Source organism: Pteropus vampyrus, unplaced genomic scaffold (genome assembly GCF_000151845.1).
Source record: "Pteropus vampyrus isolate Shadow unplaced genomic scaffold, Pvam_2.0 Scaffold61, whole genome shotgun sequence".
Classification (NCBI taxonomy): Eukaryota; Metazoa; Chordata; class Mammalia; order Chiroptera; family Pteropodidae; genus Pteropus; species Pteropus vampyrus.
This window is the reverse complement of record NW_011888842.1, coordinates 6526170-6553811: the sequence shown is the minus strand read 5'-3', so window position 1 is coordinate 6553811 and position 27642 is coordinate 6526170. Positions and strand designations below refer to the sequence as shown.

At 34.8% G+C, this 27642-nt stretch overlaps 1 protein-coding gene across 4 annotated transcripts in view; it reads right to left on the bottom strand.

Moving 5' to 3' along the window:
- CNTRL (centriolin) overlaps positions 1 to 27642 on the bottom strand; it is a 74823-nt gene that overhangs the window by 30305 nt on the left and 16876 nt on the right. For all 4 annotated transcript variants that reach the window (XM_023531107.1, XM_011360991.2, XM_023531109.1 and 1 more), the window contains exons 7-19: positions 27151 to 27344; positions 21035 to 21154; positions 19944 to 20169; positions 18467 to 18576; positions 16177 to 16371; positions 11828 to 11981; positions 10598 to 10818; positions 7939 to 8115; positions 6078 to 6212; positions 3607 to 3752; positions 2788 to 2995; positions 2114 to 2293; positions 95 to 274 (exon numbers count right to left, since the gene is read on the bottom strand). In XM_023531107.1, the coding sequence (XP_023386875.1) occupies positions 95 to 274; positions 2114 to 2293; positions 2788 to 2995; positions 3607 to 3752; positions 6078 to 6212; positions 7939 to 8115; positions 10598 to 10818; positions 11828 to 11981; positions 16177 to 16371; positions 18467 to 18576; positions 19944 to 20169; positions 21035 to 21154; positions 27151 to 27344 (2246 nt within the window). The remainder of the gene's footprint in view (positions 1 to 94; positions 275 to 2113; positions 2294 to 2787; positions 2996 to 3606; positions 3753 to 6077; positions 6213 to 7938; positions 8116 to 10597; positions 10819 to 11827; positions 11982 to 16176; positions 16372 to 18466; positions 18577 to 19943; positions 20170 to 21034; positions 21155 to 27150; positions 27345 to 27642) is intronic.

Sequence of the window (27642 nt, the reverse complement as noted above, 5' to 3'; positions counted from 1 at the left end):
AGTGGTTTTAAAAAATAGCCCCAAATCAACAAGTTACTATGTTTTTTGACAGCAGCAGCACTGGTGGAAACTTGTCTTGTACATGTGGACTCACCTCTGCTCGCTCCTGGTTAATTTTCATAACAGTTCCATGAAGGGACTTAAGCTGGTCTTTAGCAATGGTGAGCTCAGCTGTGGCTAGCTTATCAGAGGCGGCTACAGCTTTCTTTAGTTTCTTTAATTCTTTATCTAAACCAAGATACTGCTCTTGAGATTTGGCATTTTCAAGTTTCTTCTAAAATAAAAGAAACATTAATTAAATAGATGATTCATTTGGTAGCAATGAATGAAGATGTAAGCTCCCAAGAGGGCAGGGGCTCTGTTCACTGCTGCATGCCCTGTGCCTCACTAAGTAAATGAATAAATAAAATCATCTCCAAACAATATGGTAAACTTAGAATCAAATCAGTCTTCTTCGTCAAGAATCTTCGTCATAAAATTCATTCATTCAGTAGAAAAACATTTCTTTAAGCTATCTCCAAGTGATGGACCAGCTGCTTTGAATAGCTGGGTCAGGCATTAGTCATATGGTGGTAAACAAAACAGACTTGGCTGCTGCCCTCAAAGTATTTAGGAGAGACAGATATAAAACAAATACTCAGACAAATGTATAACTAAAATTGTGATTAGTGCTATCAAAGGACAGAACAGGGTACTATGTGAGAGGACAGAAGGGGAAATCTAGATTGGTGGGAAGGGGTCAGCCAGGAAGAACAACAGAGGAGCGTGGTCCAGGAGAGGAAATGGCATGAGGGGAGACCAGGAGGGAAGAAAGAACTTGGCATTTTTGATGGACTGAAAGGAGGAATGTGGTGAGAAAAAGAGAGCTAAACAGAGGGACTCATGCAGGGTCTTAGGCTTGAGGATTCTGGCCTTTACCCCCAAAATAAGAAAGCTCCTAGGGAGAGGAAGAGAGAGGGATGGAACCTACAAGAGCCAATTCATGCTTTTTGAAAGATAATGTTGGCTGCTCTGTGGAGCAGGGTCACGAGTGGAAGTGAGAGATCCCTCAGGTGGCCACAGCAGTTGCCCAGAAGAGAGATGATGGCTGGATGAAGGTGGTGGCATTGGAGAAAAAACTACATATATTCCGGCTGTATTTTGGAGGCGAATTCAATGTAACTAGGGGACTGATGGATTCTCAGTGAAGCATGAAGCAAGTCATTCACCGAAGCTGGAGAGAAGGGAGAGGGCAGGTGTGAGGAGTACGAAGGTACAGCACAGCGAACACGGGAGAATGAGCTTATTGGAAAAATGGGTACAGCTGCCCATGTGAGGATGGTAACCAAGAGTTTATAGTGATACCACTATGCCTGGTAGGGTGATTTTTCCCCAGGAATACTTAGCATGTGTAAGTCCAAAGAAAGCAGATAGCTGCAGTTTTGTCAAGGAAGTAAGACAGAAGAAAAGGGCAAGGGACTTGAGAATATTCGCAAAAATGGCAATAGTGGTAGACTATGGAATTTAAGTTAGGCAAGATGGAAAATAAAGACAGGAAGGCCTGACAGACAGAAAAGGTGGCGCTATGTATTGGAATTCTCAATAAGGCTGAAAAATCATCAGCATGGGGGTGATGGCAAGACAAAAGGTTCCGATCAGAGTGGAACACTTCAATCTGTGATTTCAGAGGTGGTGGGCACGGTTTTTAAACTGGACAAGGTCTAGGATGTGACAATGCGAGGAGACGGTCAAGGTGAGCTAGAGAAGTTCAAAGACAGGCCAGGATGTTAGAAAGGAAGATGAGATTAAAAGTAATTTCCCGTGGATGTGTCCAATATGGCAAGGGGTTCTGAAAGAAGCAAACTCATCCCAATGTCATTTAAGTACCACCTAACCGGCTCTAAAGTCATTCCTTAGGTTCCCAATTCTCTTGTTTGCATCTATCACGGCACCCTTGTCTCAGGCCCTTGATTCGATGACATGCATCCAGGTTTCTCTTAGGTCAGGTTCACCACTGGGCCAACAATGCAGCCAGAGGTAACTGTGGTTTGCACCTCTTCTCAGCTGGCCTGATTGCTGGGGGCAGGCCCAGGCAGTAAGGACACCTGTGTCTCACTTTCCTAATCTTCCCCACCTTTTTCTCTAACTCTTGGAGTTGGACCAGAATTCTCTCTTTCTCTTCATCAGCTTCCTGAAGTTGGAGATCTGTAAGGCCTTGGATTTCCTCCATACTTTTTAGATTTTCTTGCAAATAGTGAATTTCATTCTCCAACTGCTGGATTCTTGCTTCATGCTGCCTCTTATCCAATTTAATCTGAGGAAATGGGAGGTACAAAGATGATTTTAAGCAAAATATGTTGTTTTAAGCAAAATAAAAACTTTAGAGAATTATACTTCGTTTTACTGAAGAACTATATTTCATTGTACTCAGAGTTATCGGGGATGGTTTTCTCTCGAATATTCTCTAGGATCCATTTTAATATTTTTCTCATTAAAATAACTACATCAGGAAAAATCAGGTTCTGGCACCATACTATACTCTAGCAATGTGGCACTGTTTACTTGCATGTTAAGAAACATCTCTCCCTTGCTTCCAGGACAAGGAAAACAGTGTCAGAAAGAAGCCTGACTTTGACATCAGTAGCCACATTCGGGGTTGAATTTTATCCACACACAGCTACAATTGTTATGAGTGAAAATAATAACACATATACTGTATTTACAGGAGAAAGGAAGCACCGTAATGTGCTGGAAATTGTGCGTATTTGCCAAACACTCCCCTCCAGCTGCCTCCTGCCCTTTTCTTACTCTTGCTTCCAGGGCTCTCTCACAGGCCTGCCTGAACTCTTCTTGTCCATTTGCCAGTTTCTCTTGTTGCAGAGCCATTTCTTCTTGGAGTTTTCTCTCTCTCACTTGTGCTTCCTCTCTTTCCCACTGGGAGCATGCAAGGATTTCACTGAATTGTTTCTGCAAATCAGCAAGACTCTTCCCTAAGATATCTGAAGGACTATAGATTCTGGTAAGGGGGAAAGAATGGTATAAATGTGACATTTTATTTTGATGCTGGATGCTGGGCACAAACATGCTGGTAACATTAGTGTGGGAGTAAAAAGAGTTGTGTGGATGGGACTGATTTCAACCCATAGTAACTTACTGAGCATCTCCTAAGTGCAAACAATTGTCTTATCAAATGACTGCTGTCACTCTGAAAACACAGGCTCCTAAAAGGCTAACGATGTTTATTCAAAGAATACATATATTTTAATTAGCCTCAGTTTTCTTTTGATATGTTTACTATCTAAAATATATTTTAATTAGCCTCAGTTTTCTTTTGATATGTTTTCTATCTATTTCTTGACCATATACAATGAACTTTCAAGAAAGAGTTACTCTAAAATCTTTAGGTTTTTAAAAATTAAATAATATCAAAAAGTATAAAAGATGTAAAATGTTAAAGAAAAAAAATTTGAGTTAAGCAATTTTGTCTCTCAATCATGGAAATATGATAAAGGGAAACCTTACAAAACTAATCAGCCATTAGCAGTACTTGGAAAGGTGGGTTCATTATTGACCCTGACAATCACAACTCAGCCCGCTATATAGTTGGAGGTCTTGATTTTCCATTACCTTATTTCCCCAGCTCCTGATTTCAGTTTTCTCCGTAGCTCATCCACACGAGCTGCAACTTCTTCTGGACGAATCAAACCATCAACCACATGGTTAAGGTGACTCTGGAAATCTTTCAGTTGCTGTTTCAACAGGTTATTGTCATCCTATGGAGGGGGGTAAAATGGGGAGGAAAGTTACCAAAACTAAAATATACCCACATACATATATACAGCCTGTATGTTTTATTCAATTCTTTAACAAGTTTTTAAAACCCTTTCCATTCAGGCTGACAATATATGAATCCACTGATCAATCTAAAGTCACAAAAGACACAACTAGGCATTACAATATCTCCTGATGTGATACGAAAAAAGTACCTGTGAACAATACCTATGAATGTCTTCTTAACCAAAATCTAACTAACTTAAATCTAAATAAGCCCCCATATGTGACATAACCAGTACCATGGCATGCAAACAGCAAATCTAGAACATGGAAAACTCTATAAGATAAAGACCCAATTTGTCTTTGATATATAACAAAGAAAAAAAGAGAAAACCTATAGACTACAAGAGACTTAAGAGTCAAGTCAACCAAATGCAATGTGTGTACCTTATTTGAATCCTGAGTCCAATAAAACACTTATAAAACATTTATGATAATGTAAAAAATTTGAACACTGATTAAGGTATTTGATATCAGTGAATTATTATAATTTTAGGTATAACAACAGTATCCATGTTTATGATTTTTTAAAGCCCTGTTAAGAGATACATATAATAGTACAGTATTTACAGATAAAATAAGATGTTTCAAATTTACTTCAAAATAATTTAGTGTGTGAATAGGTTTGAGGGGCGGGGTGTGGAGGGCATTGTAGATGAAATAAGATGGCCGTATTGTTGAAGATGGATGGTAAATACATGAGGATTCATTTTAGTATTCTATTTTTCTTTATGCTTGAGAATGTCCATAATTCAAAAAACAAAAACAAAAAACACTTTCACATAATACTCAGATCCATCTGCCAATCAACTGAAAAATGGAACATCTAATACTGAAGCTTTTCTAAATAGCTTATAATTCTCTGTGGGAGTATTTGTTACATGCCGATATGTTTTCATTACCAACAAATAACAAACATATCTAAATCACAGAATCAACTTCAGACAATGGATCTTTCAAGTAAAAAGAAACTGCTAATATTTCCCTAAACTGTAAAGAAAAATACTTCTATATCCTAAGCTACTATTGTATTCCTCCAAATACCTACCTAAGGTGATTAACTTACTCCAAACTCAGTGTGACACTGTGAATTAAAATGGAAGATTTAGAATTGCAATGAAGGTGTAAGTTCCCGTCCTACCTGGAGTCCTCTTATCTTTAAACTGCCCCTGCCCATTTTCCTGAAGGGGCCATATTTGTACTCCTGTCTAATTCTGGCTGCATGTGATTAAACCCAAGGCCAGCCAATCCACTGACTAGTCAGAAAACAAGTTCTCATTCTCTCCGAAAGCTGAACCAAGATTCAGTACAGCAAGTCTGTATAAGAGCTGGACCTGTAAAGATATGTCAGCTCAGGACTGGGGTCCATGCTGGGCCAATTACAATGCCCAGAGAGATAAAGATGGATAACCAAGAGGGCTGTGAAGCTCCCAAAAGATTGATAGAACAGCTCTGGGTCTTGGCACGCTGTTTCCTTTCTAGAGCTAGTGTTAACAGGTTTTGGTTCATTCTAACAAAGAAGTTTTCCCCACACCACAGCATCTTTGACCCTTTATTTCTGATGAAATGTAACAGCTGCCACCTCAGTGAGCCAAGTGGCCCCTGACTTCACAGTTTTGGAGACCTGAGTGTTGATCCAGGTACTTGTTTATTTAGACATCTGTACTCTTTGAGAGAGTTTAATTATCTGGAAAATCCTGTCCACCTGCTTCTCTTACAGTTCAGTGGTCAGGTTATTGTGACAATAGCTATAAAAATATTCTGCCAAAGAGAACCCCTACCAGTGTAAAATGACTGCATTTTTAATAGCATTCTTTTTGAGAAGGAGACAGGAAAAACTGTTCACAATTAAGAAGTCTTACTGCAATCCACTCTAGTTAAATTCCTGGATAATTACAAAGACATTTCAGAGGAAAAAGAAGGCACCGATCTGATAACTAGAGCTCAGTCTGGTGACAAATTTGCTTCTTAGAGAAAGGTACTGCTTTCAACCATGAGTTTACAGTGTTCATGTTTACCACTGACACTGCCTCCATCTCTCTGCACCATCATAATACCACAAAGGATATGCATATTAATAATTTTAAAAACAATGGGCTCACAAGGGAACAGAAGCTCTGGGATTTTCCCCACTCTGAATTCTTTTTTCTACTAATTCGATTTGCTTACTACATGTTAGAGCAGGTTGTTAAGTGTCTGACTAAGGATATCAACATTTTTGAGTGTCCCATGTAAGAATATATTCTGAACTCAAAAGTCTCTACCTGCAGCTGTTTAAGTTGCATGCGAAGCTCATTATTTTCTTGGTTCCTTTCTTCTGACAGCTGGGCTTTTCCGAGGGCATTCTTGAGGGCTTGCTTTTCCTTCTCAAGTTCTGCTTGAAGGGCTAATTGTTCTAACTATTGCCATAGAAAGCAATGATATGAAAACACAAAATAGCAATAGTTTATGCTATTGATCTAAAAAAGGCATAAAGAAATTTATATACACATGCAGTCCTTTGCTAGATATGGTTTTATAACATCTCGTTTTGTTTGTACTCCCAAATTTAAGAGCCCACAGTAATTTTTTAACATGCCTCCTTAAACTGTGTATACTTAAGGAAGAGTAAGTATCAAAATCAGCTGGCCTAGATTACACCAAATCAGAATCTCTGGAGGTGGGCCCAAGTACATCCCTTCAAAAGCTCTGTGAGTGATACAACAATTATTGCTCTCTTTTCCCTTAGACCAATATTTCTCAAACTGTGGTCCCTCAAATACCTGCATCAAAATCACTTGGTGTGCCTGTTAAAAATGCATAAGTTAGGCTCCATCTCAGACTTGATGAACCAGAATCTATAGTGCAGGGCCCAGGAATCTGCATTTAACAAGCTTCACAAGTGATTTCCTATAACTAAAGTGTACCGATCCAAGACCTGTAGATCACAGAGAGAAGATCCACTATGCTCCATACTGTCAATGTGTGGTTTGAAGACCCATCCTGGCAGTCCTAATGCCAAAGAAGGGAGTATCCCTTCTAATACCAACTGAGTTTGTGAAAAGGCCAGGCTGTTATATTTTTATTAAGACTTACAAGAAAAAAAAAAAGTACAATGGAAGTACAAAGGACAATGGATTTCAAGCTAAGGGCTGGCTCAAAACTTAAAAAAAGAATTGATTTGAAAGGAGATGCCATCTAGAATTTTTATTTACTATTATTTAAAAATATGTATTTACTGTTATTTTAATTGTTTTCCCCCAATCTCATATTTTTCGCACTCTGATCTTATCAATTATAATTTTGTAAAACTTGATACTCTTGAAAAATATAATCTTGACAATTGACAAGTGGTCATTTGATATCTGATAAGTAAAGGAACAGAAAATAATTACTATAACTATTTTTATTTTCTAATCATCTGAATACTATTTTACATGAATTCCTGGGATTCGAACTATCTTATTTGATATCATTTTCATCCAATAAGAACATATTGACCCTCCTCATGTTCCAGGCACTGAAAAAACAGAAGCATCATTTCAGGGTAGTATTCCTTGACCACCCCTCCCCCGCCACAGAACTGTATCCCTGTCTTTCTCCCACATCTGTTTCCCCCACTGGACTGTCAGTTTCACAAGGACAGGGACCATGTCTGTGCTGTTCTCTGCAGCATTCACAGCACTTGGCCTTCAATGGCTAATCAATAAATATTTACTAGATGAATAACTATTTATCTAATTTGCAAGTATAATTTAAATTAGCGGATATTTCATCCAACCAAAACAGGAAGTAGCACAATTTAACATCACTTAAAAGAGGTCTCTTTAAGCTGTTTTGAGAAAGACTAGAATCTATTGAATTCTAGCTAGGTGCTTGCATGTTCATTATCTCCCTATCCTCATCATAACCCATTTTACAGAATAGGAAGCATTTGTCGGAGACTCAGAGCCATGAAGTAAAATGATCTGTACTTGTTCACAGAGGACTAGTATTTGAACTCAGAATGTCTGACTCCAAAAATGTGTCTTACCATCACTCCACATACACTATATTAAAAAGTGTTTAATCTCATATTAAAGTAAAGGAAAGCTGATAAGTTAAGGCCACAGGCTACTTGCTTTCCAGATAGCTTTATGCTCTTACCTGGCTGAGCCTTGTTAGTTTTTCCAAGTCTTCCTTAAGCTGGTTGGCTTCAGCATCACGTATTTTTAGCTGAGCCTCTAGCTCAGCCTCGTAGGCACTGAGATCTCCTTGGGTCTGCTGCAAGGATGCATTCACCTCATGCTGCTCCTGGAGGGCGCTTTCTAGCTCTGCCAGCTCCTGGAAGGATTCAGGGTATGTTTATACAAAACACTCGCTGTGCTGCTTAAGCATCTGCAAATCATTATAAGTAACTTGAGCACAGTAAAACAAATGCTGGCCAGCCCAGCACAGAAAGTGTTCGTTAGCAAATGATGAAGCCACTTGCTGTGCATATCTCCACTGGAAGACAAAATCCTGACTAAATGTAATCAGAAAAATCAGTAAACTTTTGTGTGATACTTATTTTTTTTTATTAATTAATTTATTTTTATGGTGACATTGATTAACGAAATCTGGTAAGTTCTTGCTGTACATTTTAACAGTAAGGCATACATATATTTACATTATGTTCGCCTCCCATAGTTAGATTTCTTTCTGTCACTACATATTTGACCCCTTTTCCCCATTTATGTGATACTTAAATGTGCCTGAATAGGTAAGAAGGAAAAAATTTAAGGCCTATTTTCCATCAGACATTAGAATATATGTTTTCATATTATTTCACTGCATCCTTATAATAACTGTGTAAGACAAGATAGTATTCCCATTTTACAGATGAGGAACTGGAGAATGAATGCCTAAGTAAACAGCATGTGGCTGTGTAGCAAAAAAAAGAAAAAAACATACAGTCAGAATATGAACCGAGATCTCTGAATCCAAAGTCCACACTCTTCCTATTAAACCACAGTATGTTCATTTATAAGAACAAAATGAGACTAGCACTCTCTAATATTAAGAATAATAGAGTAACTTAAATGAGTGCTAACAATAATATGAGTACATATTGATTAGCATATCTCAGTTGAGTCATTTTAGCTCATTTGTTTTTTATGATTAAACATTACAGCTTTCATCTATTTGAGATCTTAAAGCATTAGACCAAACTATTCTGGATGAAAGAGGGGGATCCTATGATGAGAACTTCTATAGAAGAGTTTCTCTGTGGGTGGTCAAAAGAGCACCAGGCATCTGAATCATTTGGGTTGCCTGTTCAACATGCAGACTTCTTATATAACCAACAAAAGATCAGTGTCCACAAGACATAAAGAATTTCTACAAATTGTTAAAAAGAGACAAACAATCAAATAAAAAAAATGAGCAAAGAATATGAATAGAGAATTCACTGAAGAGGAACAGTGAATAAATGAAAGATGCTCAACCTCTCCAGTAATCAGGAGGAAATGAAGTTAAAACAAGATACTATTTTATACAGAGCACAGAGGAACAAGTTAAACACATCATGAGGAAACAATCAGACAAATCCAGAATGTGGGACACTCTATAGGATTACCGTTTGGACTCTACACACACACTATAAAAGACATTCTTGGCACAATTAGGAAAATCTGAATATGGTTCAGATATTAGGTGACATTAGGGAATTATTGTTAATTTTCCTAGGTGCAATAATAGTAACGTGATATGGGGGAAAATGTCATTTTTAAGAGATGTGTACTGAAGGGATGATATCACGATATCTGTAACTTTAAAATGACTTAGCCAAAAAAAACAAAAAACAAGCAAGCACAGCAAAATATTTTAGATTCTAGGAGAGCAAATAGGTATTTGTGATATGTACATACAATAGGATGCTACATACATCATTAAAAATAAACAAAGTAGAGCTACATGTATCAATGTGAATAATTCTCAAAAACATAAATATGAGGGAAGTAGCTAAAGAATATGTATACTATCAGACCTTGTACATAAATATTAATACAATGCAAACAATATTATATATTGCTTATGAATGTTGCTTATGGATATATAATAATAGAAATACAGGGAAATAATAACCATATTCATGATTTTGTTACCTATAGAAAGAGGTACACAGAAGATTTCAACTATATCTACAATGTTTTATTTCTTAAGCTGAGTTGTGAGTACCTGGTATTAAATATTATTTTTGATATTTTTATGAGTCTGAGAAATTTCATAATATTAAAATATATTAATTCAAATTTCTAGAGCCAGCCCTGCTGAGGATGAGGTTTGGGAATCTGGGTTCTCATGCATGATAAAGTTTGCCAAACAACAAAATAGAGCAAGTGACATCTCCAAATAAATGGCAACAAATCAGGTACCAAAGGGTATAATTTCTAACACTGTTTCTGTCTCATCTGTAAAATAATGTTAAAATTATGAAGTAATGATAACAAGAATAAGAAAAATTAAATTGCACTTAATTGAGACACAAATAATAAAATATGAACATTGAATATAGCATTAATTATACCTACAATTTCACACTCTTTAGAGTTATTTGATAATATCTTTCAGGAATAGAAATTCAGCTAAAATAACTTCCCATTCTTAGTAAAAGAAAAATAATGATTCCAAGTATATCACAACTAAAAGAAAAAATGAAACTAAACAGCCACTAATGCTTTTTGCCACTTATAATTGCACTGTTGCTAACTTCCTTAGCTAACTTAATTTGGACATCATCCACTTCTGAAGCTAAGAAAAACAGGCAAGAAAAAACGAATCATACCTTCCTCATATTTTCTGCATCTATGGCAACTATTTCCAGCTGGTCCCTCTCCTGTTCAACCTCAGTCAGTCTCTGCAGCAATGTCTCCTTCTCGTCCTGCAGCTTTCTGCACTCATTCTGGGCCTGAGTTGCCTGGCCTTTGACAGTCCCCAGGTATTCTTGCAACCCACTGATGACACCTTCTAAATCCTTCTTCAGGGCTTCATTTGCTGCTATCTGGCCTAAGACGGAAAGAGGTAAAGTAATAATGTATATGAGAAAATGCTTTCAAGATATATAAATGATTACTGAATTTACTCGCCTTCGTAATTTGTTATTAGCTAAGAATGAAAGTCTAAGCTTTCAATTTATTCCTACTTTCTTATTCTTCTTTTTCAAGATATAATGATACTTTTTTTCCCTATTATCCATAGTACAGGAATGTTAAGCAGGTATACAATAAAAATAGTACATTCAGTGGACATTGCTAATAAAATGCTTAATTTGTGCTGTAAAAAGTTTAAAGCAGTAATTTCCAAATAAGGAAAAATGTACAACAAAACTGAGTTCTTGCTGCTAGATACACAAAACAAACCCACCCAATAAACAAGACTAATTCAAGAGCATAAACATGAAAACTGAAGACTTAAAAAAAAAAAAACATATATTAGGTACCTACTATGTGCCAGGCACATACGAACACTATCTCATTTAATCTTCCCAACAACTAATGATTGAGATAGAAATTGTCCCAGGTCGCACAGCTAATAATGGCAAAACAGAGACTGGGATCTTCTTTCGCCAAGTGAAGGCTTTCACCACTAAAACCTATTAATCTTCCCCTTCCACTATTATGGCAATATCACAATTTAAGTCTGCACTACAAAAGCAGATTCTAAAATTCTTTCCATATTCTCCTTATAAGGAGACACTGAATGCCTTGATGTCAATGGACCTTTTGCTCTTGAAAAGATTTTATGCCTTACAAGAAAATCACATGCCAGAGTATATCATGTACTGACTTCTTGCCTACTGAATGCAATGACCTGACTTACCAGGACATCAACACAACAAAATTAAATAAAATTTGTTTAATTTATTAAACACTTTTGGATACTGTACAAATATTTCCCTAGCAAATACTAGTACTAAAGCATATCTACCTAATATCCAGATTAATGCCTGTCTGGGTGTCATCTGTCTTTTATTAATACTGATACTGATTTACCTTAAATCAACTTAAATTCTCACCTTCAGTAAGCTGTTGTTCAAGGTCCTTAATCTCTTCAGTTTCTTGAGCAATTCTAGAAAGTATCTCGTCCAAACGGCTTTCAAGTTGTATGTACTGTTTATTCATAATGTCAAGCTGTTGTTCTTTACCTCTTTTCTGAGCCTTCATATGGCACTGAATTGAGAAAAGAAAAAAACTTTTAAAAATATTAATCCTTAACATTTCTAAAGGAAGCATGGAAAATAAAATGTAACAATTTGTATCTATTTTGTGTCAGGCTCTGTGTTATTTTCATATGAGTAGTTTTCATTTAAATCTCATTGTAATTCGATTTGGGAACCATATCCATTTTACAGATGAGCAAATTGAGGATAAAAGAGGTTAAGTGATTTTTCCAAGGGCACAGCTAGTAGGTAATGTCACCAAGTTCGGAGTTCTTTGAATTGCATTAAAATGTCTTTTTATAGGGGTTTCCAAGAGTTTATTGATCACATATACATAAAGAAAAAGACTATATTCCAAATGTTAGCAAGGATTATATCTGGGTAGAAGGATTACAGATTTTTTTCTTTATTTATGAGTTTTTTTAATATTTAAAATTTTTTTATAACAGACAAGTGATATCTTTTTAATAAAACAACACATTATATGTACTTTGAAAAAAGGTTTCTTAAGGGATAATAGAGACATGAAATGAAAACTTACTTGAAGTTCATATTGATTTTCAATTCCTTATACAAAGAAACATTTTGCTTTTAGGTGCAATAAACTGGAAGCTGAGAGGGACCTCAAAGACCATTTAGCCCAGTGATTCTCAGGATGGAGGGCCCTAAGGAGGCACACTCTACTACTGCATATGCCCCTGAGAGAAAACAGCTTTCACACACCCACACACCCTCTCACACACTGACAGTAACTGCTTTAGGGAGCTACTGGTAACTGAAATTTCAGGACTGTATTTCTCAGGCGTGCTAGGACTAGACTGTAATCTAGTCTAACCCTTCCTTTTACACGTGAGAAAACTCAATCTCAGATCCATCACATGACTTGCTAGGTCATGTGGAGAGACTGTTCATTTGGAAACGAAATAATTCCCCAGAGAATTTTTGCCCTCTCACTCACACCCTCAAGGCTCTAATCTGACCCCACCCCACCACCCCAACAAGATCAGAGGAACAGAACAATAAATCAAGAGGAAGTTATCAGGAGAAAGAACTATATCTGAACAACAAACTCCAAGGCTTTCAAGGCTAAGACCTATTTGATTATAAAAGAACATTTCCCAATTTAGAAGTCTGCAGCCAAAGACAACGAAGAAAAGTCTCTTCATTTCTGAAGAACAAATGAATGCCAGCTAGATCACAAGTTTTTAAATTTACTACTGGTAACACTTGATGGGATTTTCAAAACTCTTCTCCTACACTCCCAAAATATCTGTTGAAAGCTTTCTGGAAAAGTAACTGCAGGTAACAGCTTAAATTCTAAGTAAATTTAGGATTTTGTGGCTTAAGAATTTTCAAAAACTCTTGCATTCATATCTCTATCAATATATCTTTAAAATTTACCATTAAAAATTCCACTGAGATCTATTTATGTGCAGGACAAAAAATTGGTTTAATATGCCCATGATTTGCGTTAAATGCATGGAAGCAAAAGTAGATTGATTCTTCGATTTTCAGTACTGTGGAGCTCACAAAAGAGTTATTGTAAAAACAGGAACTTACATCTGACTCCTCCTCCTTTTATGTCCTTTGTGCAGAGAGAGAGAAAATGATCCTACCTTAACTTAGAATTTGTCCGGTTAAAATCGAGCCGTTGAGAACAGGGAAATTGTGGGCGGACCGCTTTCTAATGTCTTCAAATTTCTGTGCACTTCCCTCTCTGACAGCCACATTTTCGTAAGCGCCTCCAAGTCTCTGAAACTTCCCAGCTCTTCAAACCACATTCCTGGCAGAGAGTGAGCGGCAGCCCAGCCGGTCCAATCATGGGCAGCCTCTGCAAGCCCCACAACACAGGAAGCTCCCGAGAGCCAATCACGCACACCCTTTGCAACAGATTGCTGCAGGCTAATTCCCTACAGAGAGTTACCTTTTGCTTTCAGAAGGCATTGCCATGTAGGGAAGAGTGATATAAATCTTTATTATTTGCTCTTGTGATATATGTACTTCTAACTATGAACATTTTTTATAACTAAAATGAGGTGTGATTTTTAAATAATACCTTTTCTTTGGAAACTAACTAAATGCTTATGTTTGTTAAAAACCTGACTTACACTTAGCTCTGAGCTAATTTTAAAAATAATTAATCTCTTTAGACCTTTAATTCCTTTGTGGGGACCGCGTCATTGTAGCAGCATAAAGTATGGGCTCTACCTCTCCTTAAGAGGGTGAATATGGGATATCTAAATGATATAATCTTTCTAAATCACATTCTGATGTTCTGCAAATTATAGATGCTGTGATAAAGTCACCAATGTCATATAGATGCTGTGATAAAGTTCCTCACCAGTATATGCAAAAAACTCATCACAATGCAAGACATTGTTGGCACTTAATATATTTGTTTTTCATCATATCCGAGTCATATACTGTTTTCTAATCTCTCAAGTTTTTACTTTTAAATTTTATTTGCTATTCAGAAAGATACTTCATCTAATTAAGATAAATAGAAGTTAACTGAATAAAAGTCTATCTGTATACCTGTAAAAAAATATGCAGGGATCCCACTCTTGATTTTTTCCCTTTTGCTAAAATATTCATATTTGTAGCCTAAAATGAAGTTCCTAACATTAGCCAATAATGGGACTTTGTGCAAATTAGAAAGAGATGCTCCTTCTGGGAGAACAGATTAAAAAGAGACATCTCTGGTGCTCAATCTAACACTGTAATCTTAAGAATTAACCTTAGTAGTTTTAACAATACCAAAAAGGAACCTTAAATCTGGTTTGTATGTTTCATCCCCACTGACACAGATTTATTTTGGCTACCTTCAAAACCTGGATGCACTTCTTACTTTTCATCTAACTCCTTCCAATATGTAATTCTTTACAGTAATACAGTAAGCATTAGACTCCCTGTCTGCCCAGTATATCACAGTAGTTTGGAGAAAGCAAACACATAATCTCAGTTCTAATTATTCACGAATCACAGAACTGCAAGGGGCAGTAAAGGAGCTTTGGGTAGTGCCTATAGACTGGTTCCTTCCTATCTTCCTTTATGTAAGCATTCATAAACATAGGGCTGGCCCCTGGGGATACAGGTTCTGTCCTCAGGGGCCTCACATGGCATGGCAGACTTTTGAACAAATAAATGCAGTAAAGTAAGATATTATTGACCATATTACACATATTATTTAAAATCCCTAATTTTTCATGTACCAAAAATACTTAAAAATAATACTTTTGGATTCAATTTTAATACTCTGGCTTTTGTTTTAGAAAAGACCTTAGCCTATAATGATAAGGTCACCCTTTGTCAAAATAAGCTGGCCTATAAAAATTATCTATGATATTTTGCTAAAATGTTTAAAGGAATAATTAAAAACTTGTCAAGTACTTAAAGCAATTATAGTACATGCCCTTACTATGTTAAATTCTATGATTTCTCTTGATCCAGAGATCGTAAAGTTCTTTAAAAATAATATTATTCAAAGTATACCAGTAAAATAGGCAGAAAACATATTTACTTCTATATTACAAATATTGGCTAAAATATAAGCCATTAGTAAGGCTTCTCAGGGTACAGACAGAAAGACAAGAACCTAACTCCATCATCTAGCCATCTGACCATCTCTGGCCACATTTTAGGAAGACATACTCTAGAGAAATGTTTCCTTTTTAAGGACAAAACAAAACGATATGGAACAACACAGAGTTTTAGTGGAATATTTGCATAAAGGATTAAAGAAGAAGTAGAGGAGGGACTTCAGCTCTCCTATCTCACCACCTGGCTCTTAAGAAAGAAGAAAATAAGGCAAAGAGAGTAAAAGGGTAAGAGGTTTGGTGAGAGCCTTGAAGCAGATTTCTCTTGATTTGAAATATAATGAAACTCAACTACTGAAAAAAGATAAGTATACTATGCATCCCTCATTTTACTGAAAGCAACTTCCTTCAAGCCCTAGGTGGTTATGTTTTAAACACACACACCTATATTTTATATATAATACACATATAATCATATATACACACACACACACACACACACCATACACATATTATATACACACACATATATAATTAATGCATACACAAATTTGTGCATTAAACTAAAAAAATTTTCAGAAAAAATTCTGGCTAAAAATGATAAGACATTATTATTAAGTCTAGATAAAACTAGATTCTAAACAAGCCAAAATCTTTTCATTTACTTACATGTTTTGGGTCTTTGGAATCCAGGCTATCTATGGCTGTTTGCAGGTCCTTGATCTCCTTCTGCTTTTCAGCAATTTCTTGCTTTTGCTTTTCCATTTGCATTTCTAGATCCAGAGCCTCTTGACGCAATTTATTTAGAAGTTGTATTCTATCACTCAACTGCTTGAAAAGAAGGTCTTTCTCTGCTTCTGAAATCTAACCCCCCAACAGCCCAACACACGATTAACAGAAGACAGCAACGCTGATTTACAAATTTAATGAAAACAACTTTTACAATTTAAAGGTATTCTATGCTCTATCGGTTTTTTTTATTACAAGTAAAATATGAAGTTATCTAGGCACTCCATTCATATCTTATACTTTTATGCTTATATGTTGAAAATCTTATTTCATAAGTTTATGAAAATTAATAATAGCATGGGGAAATGAAGTTGTCATTCTAATATAAGCAACTTGTAAATTATAAATAATAACCACAGTATTAATGGTAGCTGACTTTATCTAGTACTTACCCTTGTTATTAGCATGTCAAGTAAATAGTGTAATGAAAAACTTAGACTTTATTCATTTAAAATACCTATTTTTTCCAAGCATATTTTTGTAAGTATGCTTTTATTTAAAAATTGTTTATTACTTACATATATGATATAAAATCATATGTACAAAAAGATGGAAGTGATACACTCTCGGAAATTACCAATGTGTCATGAAAAAGTAAGCAGCTCAAACCCATGACATAATTACATAGGGAGAAAATTTAAAAAGGAAGTATTTGATGTTTTTAAGTATATAAAAAGTTTTAGTTATTTGCAACATTTAAAAATCTGTATTTCAAAATGATGTTAACTGCATGACTATCTACATGGCCAGTGCTATTATAAAGCCTTCTAGCTCCCTCCACCTCATTTCTCACTTTCAATCCATCTTTAAATCTTATCAGTTCTACTGCCAAAAGCATCAGCCTTTCTCTCCATGTCTACCATCCAATTCCAAGGCATATCATCTCTTGCCTGTACTAAACAATAGCCTAACAGATGTACACAGCTCCGTTCTTTCTGCCCCTCATTTCACTCGCTTGCAGTAGCAATAGTGCTCTTATAAGAACACAAATAGGATCAGCCATTTTACTACCTAAAGTCCTTCAAAGGTTTCCCATTATATTCAGAATAAAATTCAAACCCCTTAAAATGGCCTATGAAGCCTGCCACGAACTTCAATCTATCTTCCACTATACTCTCTCTCACTTTGCAGAGGAATCTTTAGTTTCAAAGTCTTTGCACACACTGGCACCTCTGCCTAGAATAAACTCCCTGGTTCCTTCTCATCCTTTGGCTCTCAGCCTAAATGTCACCTCCTCAGAGAAGTCTTTGTGGGTCCCCACAATCTAAATTATAGCTTAATTACTGTCTCTCCAAATTTTTTATTTTTTCCTACAGCACTTACATTATTTAACTATGTATCTCTTTTTTCACTTTTTTTACTTGCTTATGGCCTATTTTCTGTCCACGAGGGACTCATACCTGTTTTGTTCATTACTCAGGACCCAGCCAGTGACTACCACATAGTGAGCTTCCAATAAACTTGAGTATATTAGGTATACGAAATCTGAAAGTAACAATAGTTTATCTTTAAAAGAATCTACAATTTGGATTTCACGTTCTTGATCTACCTACTGCAGTACGAATGCAGTTATCATAATTTTGAAATACAGATTTTTTTAAAATTGCGAACTAAAACTTTTTATATACTTAAAAACATCAAATACTTCCTTTTTGAATTTTCTCTTTGTAATTACATCATGGGTTTGATCTGCTTACTTTTCATGACACACTTTGGTAATTTCTGAGTGTATCACTTCCATCTTTTTGTATACCGTATTTTATATTATTTACATTTCTGCTGTTTATGTTTGATAATGTTCATGATATAGTACAGATGACTTCTGGCTCTCAGTCTAGGTCCCAGGATCTTAAAGGTGGGGAATGCTTAATTAAATTAGAAGAGATCTATCAGGAAGCAACTTCTTTGGGTAATGTGGGTGCTTTCATAATAAGAGTAGACCAAATACATCTTTTAACATAAATTATAAGTAATTTATTTCTACACACTTTGTAAAATAGGGTATCATCATGAATGGAAGGAAAATGTATTTGGAAAATTCTAAAACCATATTTGACTCTGAAATTCATTATTCTGTAATTAATTAGGCATTATTTTACATGGTCGTGAAGGGAGAAAACATTTTAGTTGTTGCATTTCCTCTTAGCATTGCTTCTTTGCTTTTACATACTTTTTTAAGTTGTATAGCTTCTTCCAATTGTTTAAATTCTTCAGTAGCTCTTAAAATTTGTTGTTCTGCCTTTTCTATTTCGTCATGCAATTCTGACAATCGAGTTTGTGCTGCAAATTTAAAACCACACAGACATACAAGAAAAATCTTGAATTCTCAAATTTATACCAGATATTTTTCTTCACAATAATCTTCTCCCAAATAAGTTCTAGATTATAAATTATATTCTATATCACAAGAATAAAAAAGTAATTTCTTATGATGATTTTCCTCTCTATTAAGTTCTAGAATAGTTTCATGATATGCTACAGAACTTTTACTTGTAAAATTCTTAACATAAAGGGGCCGTATTTGACAATTCCAACACTAAAGAACTCTTTAGAGAGAATAAGGATTTTATTGGTAAATATGCACTTACATATCACTAAATTATAATTAAACTCAAGGTATTAAAAAAAAAACCTGTGTTAGAGGTAAATGCTTTTATGGTGGGACTCAAGAAATTCATTACTGAAAAGTCTTTCTCAGCTACAGGTGATCTCAAATTATTTTCTATCTTAAATTTCCATTTTCTCTCCCTCCCTCCCTCCCCGCCTCCTATAACACGATGAGCCCCTTGAAGCTAGTCTGCACAAATATCTGATTTATTTTTGCTTTTCCCCTCCGGAGCCTTGTATATATTATATGTAGAAATGGACAACTCAGTCTCCTTTCTCCCTTCTCCAAGTCAATCTTTATTGGCCTTCCATGGTTTCCATTTAGTTACCAACCAGGGGAAAATAAGCTGCTAATCTGATTGGTGAGAGTCCCACAATGGGCCATGATTACTAGTGGGATACGTGAATTCAGGTCTGCTTTCTCTTTCTTCCATATCCATGCAGCTGAGTGGGTAAGTGGATTCAAAGTTTATCACTGGCAGGGTCACTAAGTGCCCTCGTGGATTGACTTCTTCCTCTTTGTGACTTGCCAGGAGGTGGTAAGATCCCTTGAATTAGATGTGTTTTGGGGGTGGGAGAGAAAGTTGAGGAGGTGGAGTGTGGGACAGGTTGGGAAGAGTCAAAGGCCAGCCTTAGGTTCAGGCCTAAGTAGAGTGCAATGATCTAGCTTATCCAAAGCACTGCTTTAGGTTTTGGCTATATGCATAGTAATAAAGTGGTACTTTACTTGCTTCAATTTTTACTAATTATGCCTTTGAATGTATAGCTTCAATGGTGAGAAAGACTTGTTGACAGGAACAGATTTAAGCATTCTTGTATCCAGTGGACAGGCTGCCATTAAATTACTGTCAGAAACCCCACTCCCTACCATAACAAGAATCATTAGAAAATAATCCGATCAATGAATCACTACTTTTATTTTAGACTTTTCCTGTAAACAACTTAATAAATATAAATACCTTCGGTATGTTTAAATAAAAGAATTATAAAATAAAATTTGCCTATATATTTTTAAAGAATTCAAAATAACTCTTTTAAACCTGCGCTTATTTTTTTTTCTTTGTCTTCTAGTTGCACATCCAGTGGTGTATGGACTCTCAAGTTCATGTGTTCATTTCTAAGTTGCTCCCCTTCATCTGGCTCCATCTTCTTGATCTCTATTGGCTGGGCTTTATTGATATAACTTTCTCTGGTGAACATATTTCTCTTGTATCTGGATTTGCCAATGTAAGGGCTTTCGTCTGGGGTTTTATCAATGTCAACATACTAAAAGCAAAATAAATTAACAGATTTATGGTTTAATAAATAACATTTAAGCAGTCAAGTGACATTCATTTTATTAGTGTAAGATATATTACAGAACTGCCTAAATATTAGTTCTACATTCATAGAATTTGAAAAATATATATCATTCCTTTATTCTTAATATACCAAAAAAGAATTAGAGCAAAAAATGATCTCAAAGGATTCTTCCTCCCATCGCTGAAAAGTGAGCTTTGACTAACTACTTGAAGAACTGCCTACAGTTATGTGATTTTTATCACTGCTTAATCTCTCAAATCAGAAATCTATGTACTTTATTTTGGTTTCTTGGCTGATATATAAGTAAAACCTCAATCTAATAAATTTTAATAATTGCATTTCTAACTAAGTAACATATGATATTGGTTGGAATCACTGGGTCTTAGAAGTGGTTTCTCTGTTGCAGTAACATTTATGGCATCTGATTAACTAAATAATGATTGACTAATACTGAACTCCGTGATTATTCAACAAACAATGTAGAGAGATGACTATTCCATGGTTACTGAAGCAGGCAGTGCCTTTTTTCTGAAAGTTTAGATTTAAGTGAGGTAACTGAGAGTTAGTTAGAAAGCTGCTTTGAGTTATGGATATGGCTGTGGGTAAAGATCCTTCTGGGCTTTTTACCTCTTTTGGATACTGCTCTAACTTATGGAACCAATTAATTCACAGAGTCAATCAAAAGACATTTACTTTGCTGATGCCCTCATAACAAGAAAGTGGAGAGTGGTTATTGAAAAAATCCCTTGAAAATCTCCATCACCTGCCCTCTCCTACCCCATTTATGCTGGCTTTAACTTTGGATTACTAAAAAATTACTATAACTTACCTCTGATGGATAATAATTTAGTGGCTCAAATTTAGCATCAATTTTATAAAAGGCCAATTCCTGTTCCAGCTCATACTGTTTCTGACATGCTCGCGTTAGTTCCAAGGTCTTCTGTTTTAGCTATTGGCCCAATGTGATATCAGACAACATATAGCGTCAGTAAGTTAGTATAAAGGAACAATGGTATGGGGCAAGTTCTAATCATAACTAATAATTACACTGTTTAAAACTCCACAGCAAATAGCACAACATTCAGAGAATTTTTATCACAATTCTACAGTATGATAAAGAATGAAATACAAAACGATCATTTCATAAGAGATCACATAAAAGACCTTTGAAGTTTATATGCTATTTCAGGATAAATGAATAAAGATTTTAAAAAAATATTTAAATTTGCTTTATCCAAACATGAAAATAACTCTGTATCAATTATTTTTAAGTAACTAGTCAACTAAGTACCTGCTTCCTGATTTTCCAATAATTAGCATTAATTCGTTTAACTTCCTCTGTGATTTTAATGATAGCTTCAAATCATGTATTTGATAGAAATGTATTCCACAATAATTACAAAGAAGTCAAGAGGAGGAGTGAGAAGGATGAAAATAAGAGTTTGGTTTTAACTGGATTTTGGCTAATGGCATCTCAGTTTTAAGTGTTCAGAACATTCTTTGTCATAGAGGAACAAGGGATGTAAATAAGATCAACCAGATCCAAATATATAATATTAAATTTTTAATAAAGTAATTCTACTATAATTATAACTTTTTAGTTATCCTTAGAAATTTTTGGAGCTAGAAGAAATCATCCAATCTAATTCTCTGAATTTATAAATAAAAAATTTGAGTCATACATTGGTGAATTAACTTGTCAAAAGTTATATATTAGATTAGTGGCAGAGGCTAAATATTTTATTAACTACTAGTATCAGCCCCCTTTCTACTAAACCAATCCTTTGAGTCCATTTCAAAGGTCCACTAAGTGATTGTCATCTTTTTTGTTGGCCAGTGTCTGATAGCAGACATCAGACAAAAAACATGCAGAAAAACTTTATTAATATAAAAATGCAAGCTGCCGAGAATATAACTTAAACAAACATAAACAGGAAATTAAATCGTGCATGATTTAGCTTACAGTCACTTCCTGATTATCCATCAAAGAGAAGTAATGCTAACCTGTTAAAGATAACAGGTAATCTTGATCGAGTACTCTCTGTGTGACAGACACTGTACTAAGCATTTTACCTCTCTTGTCTCACTGAATCTTCACAACTACCTTATGAGATGATAAAAGCTGTGCAGAGAGTTTAAATAACTTGCCCAGTTGCACAGCTGGTAGTGGAAGAGGTAGACTTCAATTCCAAGTCCCCTAATTTCAAAGCCAACATTCTGTCTCTTATAACTATGTTGCCTTTGATGTCCTGCTACAGGGTGTCCTGCACATCATCCACATTGATGCTCTTTCAGTGAATGCTCATAAGTTCCCAAGTCTCAAGAAAGCAACCCACAACTAACAGTGTCAACTAATCTTGTGCTTCTCTCCCCAAAGATCACTGGCAGTAGGGCCAAACAAAGCAAAATATGACTGAACCATGGAGGATGTGTAGCTGCTCTCTGCAGGCAAATAATAATAAATGCTCTGTGCATCTTAAGGTAATTTTGTGTCTTTAACAGCACCAGGGTTGGCATATGGTAAGCATTCACTGAACGCCCATTGACGAAATACATAAATAAGAGCAAATTAGGAGTCGAAGGACCTGGGAAGTAGGCTAGTCACGGTCTTAGCTGTGGATAATCAAGAGCTGACTGCAGTTAACATATTTACCAATAGGAAAAATGATACAAATTTTTTCCCTTGACATTCGAACTCACTCTTCTACATACACATCCATTAAAAAAAATTATACATACATATACAAGCACATTTCTTGAGACGGCAAGCCAGTTTTAAAACTGAAAATGTACATAAGCATATTAATACAAATTATCATGCAAACCATGAAAAACAGTGTGCAATTCAGTCCTGAAGGAACTACCTTTAAGGAAGAAAAAAGAATCGGCAGAAAAAGGTCTGCAAGAAACCAAGAGAAGGGCTAAAAGGAGAAAGAAGCAAACAAAGACCATCACCCGGAGAACTCTAGAGTTAGGCTGTACCAATATAAGTTGTTCTTTACTGACAACTTATCTTAAAAAGATATTGTTAATACTTGAATTGTTCTTATATGGACACATTTTACCATCATTCTATGACTTATAGATTTACCACCTTCCATTATTTAGCTTGATTCATTTCTAATTATTTTCACATTCATTACCTCATTAAGTCCTCACAACTCTGTGAGACTGGCAGGACAAGAATGTTATCTCATTTTAAAAATAAGGAAACTGAATAACAGGAGTTAAATAACTTCCAAAAAGACAAAAGGAAACAATAATATTAAAGTTAATTAAAATTAATATTTGTTGGTAGCAGGAGGGGGGGACTACTTTAGTTTAAATGGCCACCAGCAGTTTTACTTCAATGTTACTACATTTCTTTCATAGGTTGACCTAATTACATGAGGAATTACTTTAGGACTGGAAGACATTAACTGTAGACATTATCACCAGATATTCTGTGTAAGAGAATGGAAAATGTTTTTCAAATGCAGGCTCTTAGAATAAGACCCAGAATTCTTTTTCTAAAAGAGAATAGTCCCTTGGAATAAGAATAGGCAAAACAATATAAATTTAAAGAAGAAATTTAAAGAATACAAAATAGCTAATAAATACATATGTAATACTCAACTCTTAAGCACTAAAGAAATGTGAAATTAAAGCAACGAGAGCCCACATTTTTCCTATTTACAAGTTTAACATAATAATATCAAGTGGGGAACTGGGCTTATTCATTTATTGCTATAGAAGTGTAAAAGTTATAAGTTTATGAAAGATGCATTAATAGTTATCAAAATTTAAAATGCAAATTACACAGTAATTCCACTTGTAGTGATTTATACTAAGGAATTACTAGTATGAATGCATAAGGTATAAAAATATATAAAGATTTTCTCTGTAGTATTGTTTCTAATAACAAAAAAGAGGAAGCAACTTAAACGTTCATCAGAAGGGTAGGCTACAAAACTTAAGGAGGATTCATAGAATGGAACAAAATATAGACTTTGAAATGAATATGAAGATTTATGACTGTGTGTGTATATACGTGTATGTGCACATGTATTTTTTCTAAACCTGGAGAGCTGTCCATGATATACTGTTCTGTAAAAAATAAGATGCAGAATTAATTAATTACATATACGTCATGCAATTACATATATATAGAAAATAAAAAGTGTATATATTAACATCTAAGGAATGAAGTGCAGGTGGAGTAAGACCTTTGTTTTTTACTGAATACATTTGTGTTGTCTGAATTGGTTACAATAAACATATTAACTTTATATGTAAATGTGTTTTTAAATGGCTAATGATAAAAAATAACATGATATTAAGAGCACAGTCTATTTTCTAACCAAAAATAGTTACAGAAAAGACGAAACAGTAAAAATTTGACAATTTACAAAACGTTTATTCACAAGACAAATATGTCAATATTATAAATAAAGAGAAAATAAGGCAACTATAATAATCCATAATTTGGGGATAGCACAAAGTCATAAAATATAACATTTTGTCAAGGTTTTCTTTTTAACATTTATTTATTCATTCATTCATTCATTCATTTATTTATTTAGGTGTGGCACCCCTTGGTTGACCTCACGGACTGCAAGGACCTTGCCAGCTTACAATTTCTTATTTTTTATTTTTTACGCCTACAGCACCTGGTCTTCCTAGGTGGTCTCGCATCCAAGTACTAACCAGGCCTGACCCGGCTTAGCTTCCGAGATCAGATGGGATCGGGCTTGTTTTTGTCAAGGTTTTCAATAGGTTGGCTAATACGCACCAGGGAGTCAGCAAATGGAAATTATAAGTTCTTTTATCTTAAAAAAAAATGAATTCTATATTACAAAAAAAGGATCAGTAACTCAGGAAAAATTTTTAGATGTTCATAAATGTCAAGTGATACCACAGGAAGTACTGTTGGGTTGGTTTTTTTTTTTTGTATTTTAAATACAAATGTTAAGTGATGGCACAAATAGTTCACTGCTAAAATAAAACTGATTGTCATGTAAGTCTCCAATGATTTAACTGTGCATCAGTCCATTCTATGTTACTATGGAATGAAGAGCAACAGAAGTATGCATAATATAAAATCATTGATAATCACCGAATTACTAATGTCTTATAATATGTCCTTAGAATATAGCTGACATATTTGAAAACTACCTTCAAATAAGAGGCATATAAAGGAACTCACAAATGCTCTGAATATTTGACTAACATAGCTGAGAAAGCTGCCATTTCATCATGTCCTCTATCCTTTTTCTCAGGCAAAGAAGAGCTCAAGAAGGACGAAGGTATGTATTTGGATTTCAAGCAACAATTTTCCTCTCTACACAGAGAAGGAACACTTCATTTCTTGCTAAAAAATTTATGTGCTTAAGTTGAATTATTGTCAACAAATCAAGTAATTAAACCAGAATGCCAATCTTGAAAAGGGGATGCAAAAAAAGATAACTAAGATTCTACTGTTATATGAGACGTATAATTCTCTAAGTTATTCATGGCTCAGAAAAGAATTGTGAAAAGAAAAAAAAAAAGAAAGAACCAATAGCTATTTTTTCCTTCAAAGACAGTAGCCTAATAATTTTACAGAATCAAACTTTCTGGGTTAAAAAGGCCTTTTAAGAACATTTAGTCCATCTCCTGACTAATGTTTTTTATCTTTTCCCCAAACCCTGAGCAAATGCCCATTTCAGCGACAGCAAACACATTCCAGAGTTATCACATTTTATCTCAGGACAGCTATTAGAAATTTCTTCTTTATTACTAAATGAAAAACTGTTTTACTATAATTCTATTTGTCACTTCTTAATTTCATCCCATAGGACCTTAGTCAATAACTCTAAGTCTCTCTTCCATGAAAGTCTTGGCAATCATCATAGCTCACCTAGTATCCTCTTCTCCAGCCTGGACACACCTGTTGCTTTGGCCATTCCTCATGGGACATGGTCTCACGATCTATGAAGCCTCTGGGTCAGGTACCTTCTGGACATATACTATTTAGTCTAAATCTTTCTCTTTTAAAATATCTTTTCTTCTTATTTCAACCATAAAGCCAAATTACATAAAATTTAAACATAAATGGCAATTTCAGAGTCTGTAATTCCATTCCTCTGAAATAACTACTGTCAAGAGTTTGGTACATATTCTATCATTTTTCCCTACACATAATGATACTATTTATATACTATTTTCATTTGATATACTGTTTTACAGCTTGCTTTTTTTCACATAGCAATATGTGTTAGACATTCTTCCGTATCTACCTCATTTTAATAGTAACAATGATAATTTTACCACATAGATGTCCACTGAGGGACATTTTAGTTATTCTCAATATTTCGCTAATAAAATACTGTAGTAAAATTCCTTGTATACATGCATGAGTATATGTGTATTTACATATACATATATATAAATGTACATATACAATATCTTTATACATTCTTGCTACCATTTCTCCACAACATACTATTGGAAATATATATAAAACTAAATAATTATATAAAAATAAAATAATAGAAATATAATAAGAAAATACTATATATATTTCCAATATGCAGGACAATATGGTATGACCATGTAAACTTGGATAATTTTGCCAAACTGCTTTCTAGAAGTTTTTGCCAATGTACACAGCCTGACCAACAATATTGTTTAAAAAATCACACACATCTACGGATAGTCTTACCAGCTTCTTACAGTATAGGGCATCCCCTCCTCCTTTGTTCTGGATACCATACTCCTCATAATACAGCCTAAGACAGCATTCATCTTTTAGGCAGTCATATCATACAGTGCCTAGTCAACTACAACTTGTAAATCTTTTGCACATATTTCTGTTAAACCACATCTTCCCCATTCTATGGTCAGGAAGTTGTGTTTGTAGACTCAAGGACAAAGAATTATCTATTTCAAAAAAAACCGTCAAAGCAATGTAAAATACGAACTCACCAATTCATTTTTTGTGTTTAGGTTATTCTCTAGCTCTTCACAGCTCTGCTTTTGTAACATGGCCTCCTCTTTTAATGATTTGTTCAATTTGTCTTGATTTTTAATTTCCTCAAGGAATTTTGTTTGTTTGCTTTTAAGCTCTTCAGTTTCCATTATCTTCTTTTCCAAGTCTCTTTCTAGTCTTTGTACTTCTTCTGCCAATACAAATTTAATAGTTTATTGATCATTATATTTCCTATTTCAAGAAAGGTAAGAATATTTCTTAATAGCAAAGAACTCTTAAAATAATATAAATACAAGTCTACTTTTAAAATTATTCACTATGGTTTTGGGAAAAAAGACTATCTTGAACTAGAAAGCGATTTATATTAGGAAGTAAGGAAGCTATTATCATTTGAAAAACAATTTAAAAAGATATCACTTTTCTTCCAACTATTTAATTCAATCAGTGTGTTCATAAATGAAGTTTTTTTTCCCCTAGGTCTACTATAA